The 12,780-nt window shown below is 53.9% G+C and overlaps 1 protein-coding gene across 1 annotated transcript in view; it reads right to left on the minus strand.

Moving 5' to 3' along the window:
• NCOR2 (nuclear receptor corepressor 2) overlaps positions 1-12,780 on the minus strand; it is a 253,337-nt gene that overhangs the window by 84,764 nt on the left and 155,793 nt on the right. Inside the window, exons 9-11 of the mRNA XM_075769454.1 lie at positions 8,985-9,051; positions 3,653-3,840; positions 2,220-2,313 (exon numbers count right to left, since the gene is read on the minus strand). Of these exons, the coding sequence (XP_075625569.1) occupies positions 2,220-2,313; positions 3,653-3,840; positions 8,985-9,051 (349 nt within the window). The remainder of the gene's footprint in view (positions 1-2,219; positions 2,314-3,652; positions 3,841-8,984; positions 9,052-12,780) is intronic.

Here is a 12,780-nt window from a genome sequence, read left to right on the forward strand (position 1 = left end):
CCGTGTGGAAATGTCTGACTTAAGCGAAACAGCTCCTGACCGTGACACGAGAAGTCAAAGCAGCAGTGGCACAGGGAATGCAAACCCCTTCCCAGTCATCAAACCCACAGCCACGTGGAGGTTCAGCCCCCGACTTCAAATTGCAAGGGAAGCGGGTCAGCTCTGCAAAGCTTTCTGAAAGGGTGGGCAGAGGGAGACATTGTGTTTTCTTTCCACGGGAAACCTAGTATCGTTCCAGGAGGTTTCAAATGTCACCGTAACGGGGCCGTCATTCCTTTCTTTCCTCTTACTGCAACACCCCGGGACATAATCTGATGCCTTTACTCCATCCTGTTCAAGCACAAAGTTCATCCAGAGCCCCGGCTGCACACCAGGACAGGACAGACTGGGCACACTGGTTTCCATAAGTATTTGCAACAGAGTGGCCAATGTGATGTCTCATTTGTGCCATCCCCTGCCTGAACACCAGGACTGTGCCTTTGGCTGAGCTGCTGGTGGTCCCTCTGCTCTGTGGGGATGAAGGGATGCTCTGGCCACCCTCTTTTGTTTGCTAGCAGCACCGTCACTCTGAGTCCTCCCTGTCACCTGGGATGGCACTGGTCAGACATAAATTCCAACCCTTGACCCAGAAAGGCCAGGTGTCAAGTGCTGTCGTTTTAATTTACAGCTAGACTCTGGTTCCTGGGAGAACGGTAATGTCCAATCCTTCCAGCAAGCTGCCGACCCAGGTCTGCCCAGCACCGCTCTGCTTCCCCCCTGCGAATGATGAGACCCAACCTCCTCTTCCTAAAACACAGCTCTCTGCACGGGCACGGATGTTTCATCTCATTTCATCATGCTCCTCATCCTCACTAGGAAGCCTCCCGTTAAGCAACCGGCTGCTTCAGTTACCCTGGGGGTGTCATCTCATCGTGGGAGGTCAGGGACCAGCTTGCAGCCAGAGCATCGACCCTGACAACCGCGGACCACCCCAGCCGAAAGGAGAGAGCCCCCGTGCAGAGCCACGGCAGGCAGAGAGGCAGCGGGCAGGAGCACTGCCTGCAGCTGACAGCGCAGGGCCTCTCCCTTCGCCTGGCAAGGTCTCGGGGTGCCGAGCGCTGCAGATACACCCCGCCGGCGGGCGGCCAGACCTCGCTCCTCTCTCCAGCAATGCGTCGGGGCGGAGAGCTGGCCCCTGCCGCCAGCGATGCTCCCCAGCTCTCACCTCCCTGCCCCTTCCAACCCTGTGGGAGGGCTAGAAGCTCTTAAAGTCTCCTCCGAGACACGCAAAGCGATGCCTTGGGGCTCAGCAGAAGGCTATCGGGGTGGAGTTCAGCAGCACACTGTGCAGGAGGTCGGAGGCAATCGTCTAACGCTCCCCTTGGCCATGACCTCTGCAGAGCCGTGAAATTTCCCTCTGCTTCCGAGATCTGTGTCCTCCGGGTTGTCACCTTAACTGGCTAACAGCAAAGTGCCTGGGACCCGGGGCAGGGAGCGAACTGCCGGCGCACAGGCAGCAAACATCCCAGCTATTGCTGGGCAAGGGCTGCTCTCCCCTCCCAAACGTGATCCATTCACTGCAGCTCGCCTCCGTGCCAAGAGAGTGGAACCCTTGTGAAACCAGATCCAAACGAAGCCAAGGTCACGGGGATGTTTCAAGATGAATGGAGCACTCCCAGAAGACGTGGGCCAACTGGCTCACGTACAAACCATTCATTCCATAGGATTCCCCTGTGTCAAGCCGCACAGCCCATTCAAAACAAAACGAAACAGAAAAACCCCTCCACCCGGCAGCCAGGGCACCGGCTCCCTTCCCTTCCCACCTCCGCTTCCAGTTTAAACCACCAGCCAGGAGGTGTTTGTGGGGTGCTACCCAGGATGAGCAGCATGCTGGGGTTTCAGGTCCCCAAGAGGCAGTCGAATGCCGATAAACCCTACTCACTGGCCACCAGCTCCTGGGGTGCTCTGCTCCATGTTTTGCTCCTACAGAACCACTGCACAGCTCCATTACATCTCTCGGGTGGTTGGAAAGATGCCGTTGGGTATTAAATGAACACCTCACTTTGGATCCTGTCCAGAAAGTGTATTAGGCATCACGGCAACCTCTCCAACCTCGGCATGGCCTGAAGTTAGTGGGGTTTGGCATCAGATTTCACCATGGGACCTGGCGGTGCTTTCCCGGCTTCCTTGGAGAACAGCGGAGTGAAGGGTGAAGAGGAGAAAGGACAACCTGGTCTCACCTCTTGTTCTGAGAGCCCGTCGATGATTTCTGACACCTCGTGCTCGCTGCGTGCGGCCGACATGGAGAGCCCACCGCTGCCCCTCTGTCCTACCCTGCTGGGAAAGGGCAGTGAAACACTCAGACACTGATGGTCCATTTTGTAAACCACATTCATGACAACTCGCTGGCCCTGTTGACCTCTGTAATGGCCATATCCCAACATCCCACCCAGGCCACCCCATCCCACACTGCGGGAACGGCGCCCGCTGCAGCCTCGTGGGCTCTGACAGCACTTGCTCCTGCCCGGAGAGCACCATCCCCTGTGTCACCCAAGTTTAAGGCTCACAGGTTGACAGTCTCAACCAACCGTCCTTACCTGTGCCAAGAGCCACCTCCTGGATCACTACAACAGCAGGATATTTCACACCCAACCATACTCTCCCCCCATTATTTTTTCCTGTTCATCGCACTGCAGCAACGACATAAAGCCGTCAGCACCGAGCCGTCACCACTGTGCCACCACATCTGGTTTGCAAATGCTGCAGGAACTTTTAAATCAAAACTAGCGATTGACATCTTTCCCCCCCAATATCACCCAACACAGCAGCCATGCATCCCAAGGAATTAAAACTTTTCTTATTAAGCACGTAAAAGCTTAAAACATTTCTCAGTACCATTTCTCCCCTTCTTTTCAAGATAAAATAAAGTCACCGGTTAGGCAGTTTGGACCCATCCAGCTGTTTGTGGGGCACAAGGATGGGATGTTGGCACAAGGGTTTGGGTTCTGCACACATCAGGTGTCCCTGGGCAAAATCCTGGGGCTGAAATGGGAAGGATGGGGAGTTTTCAACAAGAAGGGTGGAGGTCATGAAATCCTGTCTCCTCCTGGCAGGAAACAATATGACCTCAACTGCACTTCCAATGAGGAGGAGAAAATGGACAGGGGATGGCACAGACAGGGGACATCCCCTTCAGTGAGACATTTTGCTCCTTTCTTATTGTCTGCGGTCATTCCTATAACCTCTGCAGACCCTTCTTCTCCCGGCCCATACTCCAGTCAAAGCATGTGCATGTATTAAATGACCAAATCCACCTGCAAGTCTTGTTCATCTTCATTTAAGCCCACCAGTAAGGCAGTAATTAGCACCATCCCAGCCAGGCGGCCAGCAGAAGGGAGCCGGCCCTTGCTCCGACACAGCCAGGTGGGAGACCAGCACAAGAGAGGAGGTGGGCAACCACATTCCTGACATTATTCCTTTCCCTCTTGGCTCTGGGCTGAGCCAGCCTGGGGAAAAAACAGCAAAGCTGCTTACCTCCAGGCTTCTGCCTTCCACTAGAAGGGGAGAAAAGGGACCGATAACCGTACCAGCACACCCCTCTCGCAAACAAATCCCACATCCGTCCCCAAAGAAAAGAGAAAGGCTGTCTGATACCAGCTCAGCCCCTTCCTACCGCTTCTCCTCTAACCTCTGCATGCGCTCTTGCAGTTCCCGCTGCTTCCGGATCTCCGGGAATTGCTTCTCATAGTATTCCCGAACTTTGCTCTCTTTGGCACGGCGCCGGGGGTTATTTTCAATGCGCTCCACTTTTTTTTCCCAAGCCTCCATCAGCTGGTCATAGCGTTGGCAAAACTTCTGTTCCTGAAAGAGCAGAGGGAGAGAGGGAGCTCAGGAGACGTGCCTGGGAAGGGCGGCTGCTCCAGGCCTGTCTCTCGATGGCTGCTCAGGCTGAGCGTGAGTCATGTTGCTTAAAGAAATATGGTTTATTAGGGCATGGACATGCTCCAGGGTCTGCGACCAGCCCGAGGGTAAATTCTCAAAACAGGCCATCAGGTACCCTCGGGCTTTTCCCTTCTCGCCCAGCGTGGCTTTGCCCACCCACCACACCTTCTGCCTGAGCATCCTGCAGAGCCTCGGGCGCTTGATTCAGCGACCGAAGCCCCAGTGCTGGGGAGGGAGCCCCTGCTCCGACACGTCAGAGAGGGCAGGTCGCCTGCCTGAGGCCACCAAGCAAGAAGGGACCGAAACATGGAAACATGGCCCTGGGAGGGGACATGGGAGGGCAGGACAGCGGGTCCCCGCCGTGCGAGCAGGACGTGCAGAGCCAAAGTGCCGACAGCGGGACACCCCTTCCCACCCGACACGCCGGCCCCGGCACTCCATGCCGGCCATGCCGATGGCACTGGGGCCACAAGGCAGCTCTGCACGCGGAGCCTGGCTCCCCGAAACCAAGAGCCAGGCACCCAGCCCCCTCCAAGGCCCTACAGCGTGCTGGTCTGGCTGCGCCATGGAAAGCAGAAGTATTATTCCAGCTGTTGCTCCTCCTTTTCGGCCCGGGCTGACAGCAAACCTGGGCTCTGCCGAAACACGGCGCTGCAAGGGGTTTCCACGCCACGTCCCTCCCGGGTGACGTCCTCATGGCACACCCACCCAGCCACCCACACAGGTCCAGCAACCGCACTTCTCCCTGGTATTTATGGGACCAGCCCGGTAACCGTAACATTAAAATATCATTTGCAACACACACGAGCCTCCCTCCACCACCCTCCAAATTGCTCCTCCCTCCTCTGGCCACTATCTTGCTGGAGGAGAACATCCATGGACCGGCGAGGTCCACACCGAGAAGATGCCTGGGCCATGGTCCCCGACGCGGCAGCGGTGACAGGAGCGATGGCACCCAGCCTCACGTGAAAGCAGCTGGGAGACCAGAGGGGGTTTTGAGGTTTCATTTTGAGCGAAATAAATGCCTTCTAGGCCCCAAATCAGGAAGTGAAAGCAGATGTTGCTCTGCAAAATAATCAATGGCAAACCCCAGGTCGCCTCCTCCCCACCCGCCATGCCGCTTTCCAGAACGGGCAGCTCGGGGCTGGCATGCTCAGCATCGCACTCAGCACCACGGCAGAGACAGGGGGAACCCAGATTTCAAAGAAAAAAACTCATCTTGTGCCATTGCTGCCCCACAACACAACCAGAGGGAAGTCCAAAGCTGTAGGATTTCCCAGATGTGCTCTGCTCTCGTCTTGCTTGCTCTCAGCCACCACAAAAAAAATAAAATGGGGAGAGGTAAAAAAACCAAACCGAAAACGATGGAAACGCCTGATTCCACGTCAGGAGGCAGCTGGGTTACCCCGAGCCAAGCGGGTCAGTCGTGCCGTGGACCCCAAGCACCGGCAGCTCCACGGCCGGCGTCACGCCGATCCTCGCACGGGGGTTTGGTTCAGCCATCCCAGACCTGGCATTAACCCAACGCATCCCGTGATCCCCGTGGCCTTTTGGGGGCACCTCAAACCCCGCAGCTGATGCAGACTAACACCCACGCAAATAAATTAATTCCCATTTGCATGCCCAGAGCCAGAGGCTTTCCTGCCCCACACGGATGCACAGGAGGTGCTTGGCGTTTGGCAGGAGCTAAAGGAAATGGCCATAAGATCAAAGCGAGGAATGAGAACAAAAATAAAAATGCCCTAAAAGCCACCAAGGGGAATCTCGCGCTGCGGGCAAGGAGCGATAGGTAATGCCAACAAACCGCCGCAGCTTGGAGAAATCCCAGCTGCCGCATTTTTACCCCTCCTGAAGTGATGCTATCAGCCCCCTGAAAACGAGAGCTCCCACCCTGCCAGCAAATCTGCTACATCCTCCTGTTTTCAGAGCATCGCATTTGGGAAGAGGCTAAAAATACCCTGTAAAGTTTATCGAGCCTCAGCGCCAGGAAGCAGCCGGTGCCGCGTTGCATGCCAGCCCACGGCGTGGCCAGGGGACAGCCCAGCGCGAGGGCTCGGTCTGGTGAGGAGCTTCGAGGCTTGGAAAGGTTTTTCATTCCTCACAGGAATGAGCCATCGCTGGACCCTGCATTGCCACCGCCCCGGCAGAGCCACCTGGCACGACCGCCGGGCTGTTTTGTAGCCGGCAGGACGGCTCTTTTTCTTCTTTTTCCTCCACTCTTTAGGACAACTGCATGAAAGCTTTATTTAGAATTTCTCTTTTAAGGAACTGGTATTCGCAGACGGAAAAGCAACATCAATGTCACACCGCTGGTGCCCTCAGCAGCTCACAGCCTGGCGGGCAGTACCAAAGCTCCCTGCTCACACGACCCAGCCGTCCAGAGCCCAGCTTTGTTACAGACCGAGTGAGCGCTTCTGACTCGCGTCTGCTTTCCTAAAGCCCCTTCCCACCACGGAGCAGAGAGATCCTTCCTGCCACACAAGCTTCAAACCCCAGCACAGCGGGGCTGGGCTGCAGCATCCCTGCCTGGCGCTTTTTGTTCCGGCTGGGATGCGCGTTCTCTGCAATCTTTTGCCATCCCTCAAAAGGCAAGATTACAGGCACCTCACAGGTCCGTGCGTTCCCCAGATCTTCACAGCTCAATCGCCAGGAGCAGCTCCCGGTCAGGCACTTGAGGAGCAGAAGTGTCTATTCCTTCTTCACGTATCCTCTGAGCAGCCTTAAGCGAGCGTGTTCGTTCCTGAGCAACCATCTGCGCCGGCTTTTAGCATCGGTGCTTCCTCTGCTCCCCTTCCCGGCTGGGCTCACCAGCCCATCACCCTCTCAATCACACAAGTAAGTGATGGTGAGCCAAATCGGACTTGACATGCGTATCTAAAAATGGATGAATAGTAACGCCGCCGTAGCAGCTGAAGGCAGTTTGGAGGCTGTGCCAAGCCCGAGCCCTCCCGCAGCCCACGCTCTCGCAGCTCCAGGGAACGGAGCAGCTCTTCGCAGGGGAGGGGAAGAGCGAAGGTGACAGGAGGAACCAGTCCAATTCCTATGCAAACCCCACGGTTTTGTTTCCGTTGCTGACGGAGATAAAACTCTTACAGCCGAAACAGCTCCCTTTACCCTTCTCCTCCACAACATCACCTCTCCAATGGCAATCAAATGTCTTCTGCTGTGCCGACCTTGGTGGAGGCAGGAGGAAGCCCTGCAGATCCTCTGGTGGGGCTCTCAGGGCTTGACCATGCAGGGACCAAGCTCTGACCCCTGCTCCAGCCAGCCCTGGGCAGCGACAATACCCCAGAAAGTAAAAGAGCCAGAAAGAAATGCTGGCACGTAGATGGGCTATGCTAAAAATAGGGTCTGCTACAAAATAGGCAGAAAAATAGCTAAGTGTACCCATTTTGCAAACAGAATCAGCAAATGTATTCACTTTGCAAATTCAGCAACCGTATGTTGCCTATTTTGTAGAATAGGCAAAATGCTTCCCTAAACTGAAAAATCCCCTTTCAAGGACACTGAATAAACCGGCTGGCAGAAATTCACCTATTTTGCATGACAGGCGACTTTACTGCAAGCCGTTTTTTAGGAACCGTGCTCTTGCAGACTAACTAAACCTCTTCCCCCAGCTCCTCAATATTCACAAAAGAGCGACTCACTCTAGATTCAGTGCCGTTAACCGGCCGTTTCCACCCAGAAAGCAGCTCCTGGGAACTTCCCTTCTGGTTCCAACAAAACCACCCAACGCTTTGCAATCGCTGTTTTGAGGAAGGGAATATTGATCCGCTGCCCACAACTGCAGAAGTCCTCAGCTGCGGCAGGCTCAGCGTCGTGCTGAAGGTTCAAGCCCTGTAGCCCCTCGCTAGAAACCTGGGAGAAGTTTTATCGTGGAAAAGACTAAACAAACACGTATTTGGACACAAACCGGAGACACAATCATCCCTTTGGGTGCAAGATCTGTGGCTTTTAGAAGATTGCTACAAAACGGGGCGGAGGGGGGGAAATGAAGCACGAGAAAGAAAAAGAACATGCCTTTATTCACCATAAATAAGAAAATTATTTGATCATTGGCTTGGAAATGTCTGTATTGAAAGTTACTTTTAAAGACAGAGCCTTCAAGCTATTTCCCAGGCTCATAATTTGGAATTTTTCCAACAATTCCTCCCAGCTGGAGCACTTCTGTCCAAAACCAGCACCAAAGACATTGAGAAAACCTGCACCACTGGCAACTTAAGCCTCTGACGCTGGCACCTGAGCCTGCCCCAGAACAGACACCGAGTCAGGAACAGGTATTTACAACTTCCACGTAAACCACGAAGCCCTGTGTCATGGACTGAATCACCCTTCACAGACAGACACCACAAAATCCACCTTCCCGTGTGGGGGCTGTTGGTTGCTTCTGGCATTTCCCCTTCTGTGCTGGTTTCGCCCCCCGGCTCCCGCTGATGACTACCACAGGCAACCGTCAGCACCGAAAATGCATGAATTCTGTAAATCCCACTTGAACTTTCTCCTCTATTTACCCGGGACTTGCAACAAACGCCTCTGAAGTCTCATAATACACCCCACCTTCCCCCTTACCTAACCCAAGAACCGTCTCCCTGAAGGACACTGGAACTAGAAATGATTTTGGGGGGCTTGATTTTTGTTTTAAACTACAAATTCCTAGAACATCGTTCTGTGGTCAGCTGGAAAGAGTCAGATGAGTCTTCAGACCACTGATGAGAAGCAGAGTCAGCTTGTTTCACACCTCTCTTAGGGTTCATTTACTCACAAAATATAGACATTTAGGCTGTGAAAGGCTCTCGGAGATCAATGAAGGGCTCTGCTGTGATTAAACCAACCCTGCGTGTTCGCTCTGCAGGGGATAATTGCGGAGGGAGGTGCTGCCTGCAGCAGGATCGGGGACCTCGCCTTTACGTCCAAGTTATTTTAAGCTTAAGAGATACCACAGCAATGCAACAGGCAAAGTACTGAGCACCAGCACTTCTCTGCTGGAAAACATCCTCCTCTTTCTCACAGAAGAAATTACGCTGCTTGATACGTATAAAACAAGGTATAGGGGAATCACTTACCCACTGTTTGCGAGCATGATTTCTCCTCTTAAAGTACAAAATTAACTTTTTCCGCATTGCCTGGTTTCTGTAAAGGGGGAAAAAAAAAAAAAAAAAAGATGAGATCCACTTAATGAGGCGGCTAAAATCCAAAGCCTGGCTCTCCCTGCTCCCAAAGGGGTTCGCAGCGCAGTTTCCACCTTAACTTGGAATTGCATCAACTTCAGAGCAGCCAACACGCTTATCTGGGGACCTCGTGCCAGCTTTGGAGAAACACCAACCAACCCTCCGACACAAGGAATTTCACCCACATCTGCTGGTAAAACCAGGACTAAGGTTGAGAATTAAATTCATAAACTCCCAATTCTGCAAACATTTACCACGTGCTCAGCACTGACCACAGGCAGATGCTCAGCTCTGTATTTACCAACGGGCCAGGCCGTTTCTTGATTATTTTTACATTTTCATCTGCAAAAAACCCCAATGGGGTTGCAAGTGTCAGGGGGCTCAGGCCGAGCTCTGCACGGCAGGAGGTGGCTCCCCCCAGCACCCCCCGAGCAGAGGCCACCCCGGGCCGCCCCGGTCCCCACGGCCAGCGGCGAGGGAGCTGTCAGCGCACACACACGCACGCTCCCAAGGGGTTATTCACCCCTGGGCTCCGAGACGCTGATAAGAAAGCAGGATTGCGGCACAGCTTGCAGCGCGTATCTCCTAACCTCTTGCTTTCTTGGAGCTGTGCCTGACAAAGCTGCAAACAAACCAGGCAGGAAAGTTCAGCCACTTGCAGAATAGGGACCTCAAGAGAGAAACTAGCCACTGGAACCACAACCAACCCAGCGTCTGCCCAGACACTCCCCTGGTTTCTTCTTCTTTCTACTTGCTAAAGACAGCAGGAAATAATTGCTCAAAGAGAAGCAGTGCCAAAGCAGAAAGGAGCTGGAAAGGCTGCACGGGCGCCCGGAGGCTGCACGAACCCGAGAGCTGAGCTCCTGCCGTTGTTCCTGTTACGAATATTCACAGCAATAAAATCTCTAGGTAAAAGGTAGAGACCAGGGGCAAAGGAGTTTCCTTAAGTCTTTTATCCCGATTAAAGGCAGAGCTGCAGTGTGTAATTACTGATCAGGAGCTTAACAGTCTCATGTAGGCATGTTCTGCAGGATTTAGCAGAATGAAAAGACACCCTTGCTGCTTCCTCATTGCCCTCCCTGCCTGGCTAGTGGGGAGGGGAGAAAACACCCTCGTCCCCCCATACATCCCTAAACCTCAGCAGCAGCAAGAGACCGTTTGGGAAGGGGCAGAGGGTCCGGCTGAGAGAGAGAGGAGTGGGGGCAGTCCTGGCTAAATTGGGGGATGGAGAACATCACAGAAAATATAAAAATTTTTCACTTTTAAAGCTCTCTTTTGGCTACACCACTAAACCACGTGCTGGCACATATGGGGAACGACAGCGATCCTGCAGCAAGCGCTGCCCTGGGGAGCCCGGGTCCCTCCAGCCCACCGCCGAGGCTGCACCTCCGCTCCGGCAGCGTGCTGGGGGATCCCAGCCCACCTGCGCGTGGGGACCCGGAGCAGGGCCAGGGGGCAACGCCATAACACTGGCACCCAATAATTAGCAGGTTTATTTAGGACAGAAATTCTTCGGGTGTGGGGTCTTCAACCACCACCTCCTCCAAGAGCAAGTACAGCTGCTAGAGGAAAGGCAGCAGGATTTGGGACAGGAATGATTTTCTTCTCCAGCACGGACACACTCAGCTTTGTGGCCTCTTTTTAGTTTACCAAGGAGGAAACACATTGGGCTTGATTCTCGGTCCTAATAGTACCGTTCAGATTTTGTAACTTCTGTTTTCCCCTCTTAATTAGTCACCAGAGGTATGGGATGCACGCGGAGTCCCTGACCACTGCCGGAGCTGCACTACATCTTCAGTCCCTTGGCTTTGCCTTGAACACTTTGGTGCAAAAATAGACCTTGATTTCCAAGGCAGCGCTAGCAAGCGGCACTCGTAACTCCTCCCATGAACGGAAAACACCAGCTACCCGCTGGGAACAGGCTCCAGTATCCCCAGCTCAAGCCACACAGCCCCAAATCCCTGTGCACTCCCAATTCCAGGCAGCACCAGCATCGGCAGAAGGCACAGCCAAGCGACGGGGCTGAAGCCTCCCGCAGAGGAGACACTCGGATCCACAAAGGGTTTCTGAGCGAGGGCTTGAATATCCTTTGATTCTGTTTCAGAAATCAAAATAGTATTGATCATTGGGTGGGGGAATCTAGTAAATCCATGCACGGGACACTTTCTGCCTTTGCTCTTTTTTGACGGCATTTTTACAAAGGACCCGCTGTTGTTCTGGGCTGCGCTGCAAAGACCAGAGGCCACCTCATTAGATGCATTAATAAACGTTGCTGCCAAAGGCTTCTCCCTGCTGGATCACACCACGCCACTGTCTTGTTTCTGCGTGGGGCATCCACCGAGGAGCCTCAAAGAAGGCTGCAGGCAACTGGCTGAGCTAAACCTCACCGCTCACCTCTGTGCATACAGCATTCACTTGCCTTTAAAAACCAGGGAAACTGAGGCACGGAGCTGCAGTGACGTCTGCAGGCTTGTGCGGAGACGGAGGCATGAGAAACGAGGAGCGGGGCTGTGCTGTGCCGAATGCTCCAGAGCATCCATCTCTGGGCCCGCAGGCGATGTCGGTCCAGCAGCACCCAGCACCCGTTTGCCAGCCCTGCACAGCCCAGCTCCTCTGCCCAGCCGAGCCCCAGCTCCTCACGTGCTCCCGCATCCCTTCGCGTGGCACACGGCGAGCTTTCGTCACCGGCTCCAGCGCCGTGCGGTACTGCAGCGGGCAGCAACCCTCCTGCAGAGAGCTTGTTGGACGGATTTCCTTCCACGGCTTCAGCTCTGCAGGAACGCGCTCCGACACGACACTGTGCCCAAAAGGTATGATCCCATCGTTTGTTGGTTTATGCCAATTCTGATGGAAACGCTAACACTGGGAAACGGTCACGATGATCACGTATAGGATGGACCCCAGCAAGGGGTCATCGATTGTCCCTTGGGGCCAGCACAGCTACATCAACCCCTCCCCACACCAGCCTGGTGACATCCAGGAGCAACGTGGGGCTCTGCCACGCTGCGCTGCTGGATCTGCTGCACAAGTTATCAGGCAACAGGAGAGTAAATGAAGAAAATTAGCAGCTCTTACGCAGCTGATGGGTTGCCTTGAGTTTTGCATCATAGCTGACCTTGAAAGTGCTAATACAGGCAAAGACTTAATGGCTCCGCAGCTGCAAAAATCAGGAATGCCTTGAAAGCCGGTGTATGTTTACCACCACCAAGGCTGAAATAATCAAAGCGTGAAAGGATTAAAAACAACAACAAAACCCTCTCATGCCCTAAATGTTTTTGTCACTTTATCCCTTTTTTTTTTTTTTTTTTTTTTGCATAAGGTCAACCTTTCAAAGGTTAATACAATCTCGGTAAATATAAATAGGCTTCACGGTTTATCTTGCTACATGTACCGCTGTTACTTGGAAACCATTTGCAGAGAGGTTAATTCGGGCCACGCGCCTCTGAAGCACACGCTGTGCTCCCTGGGCAAATCAAAGAGCCAAGCACGACTGCTGCGGCGCAGGCGGGAGGTGAGGGCTGTCTGCTGGGAGTCTTGCGCAGAAATAACCAGCGTGGAGCAGCACACGGGAAAGGTCGCTCTTGCAACGCGCCAACCCTCCGTCATCGTCCTCCTCGGCAACCTGAATCCTTGCAGCTCCCTGCCTGCGGTTTGTAGGGGCACAAGCAAAGCATCACGGATGGAGACCTGA

This window comes from Balearica regulorum, chromosome 17, assembly GCF_011004875.1.
Source record: "Balearica regulorum gibbericeps isolate bBalReg1 chromosome 17, bBalReg1.pri, whole genome shotgun sequence".
Taxonomy (NCBI): Eukaryota; Metazoa; Chordata; class Aves; order Gruiformes; family Gruidae; genus Balearica; species Balearica regulorum.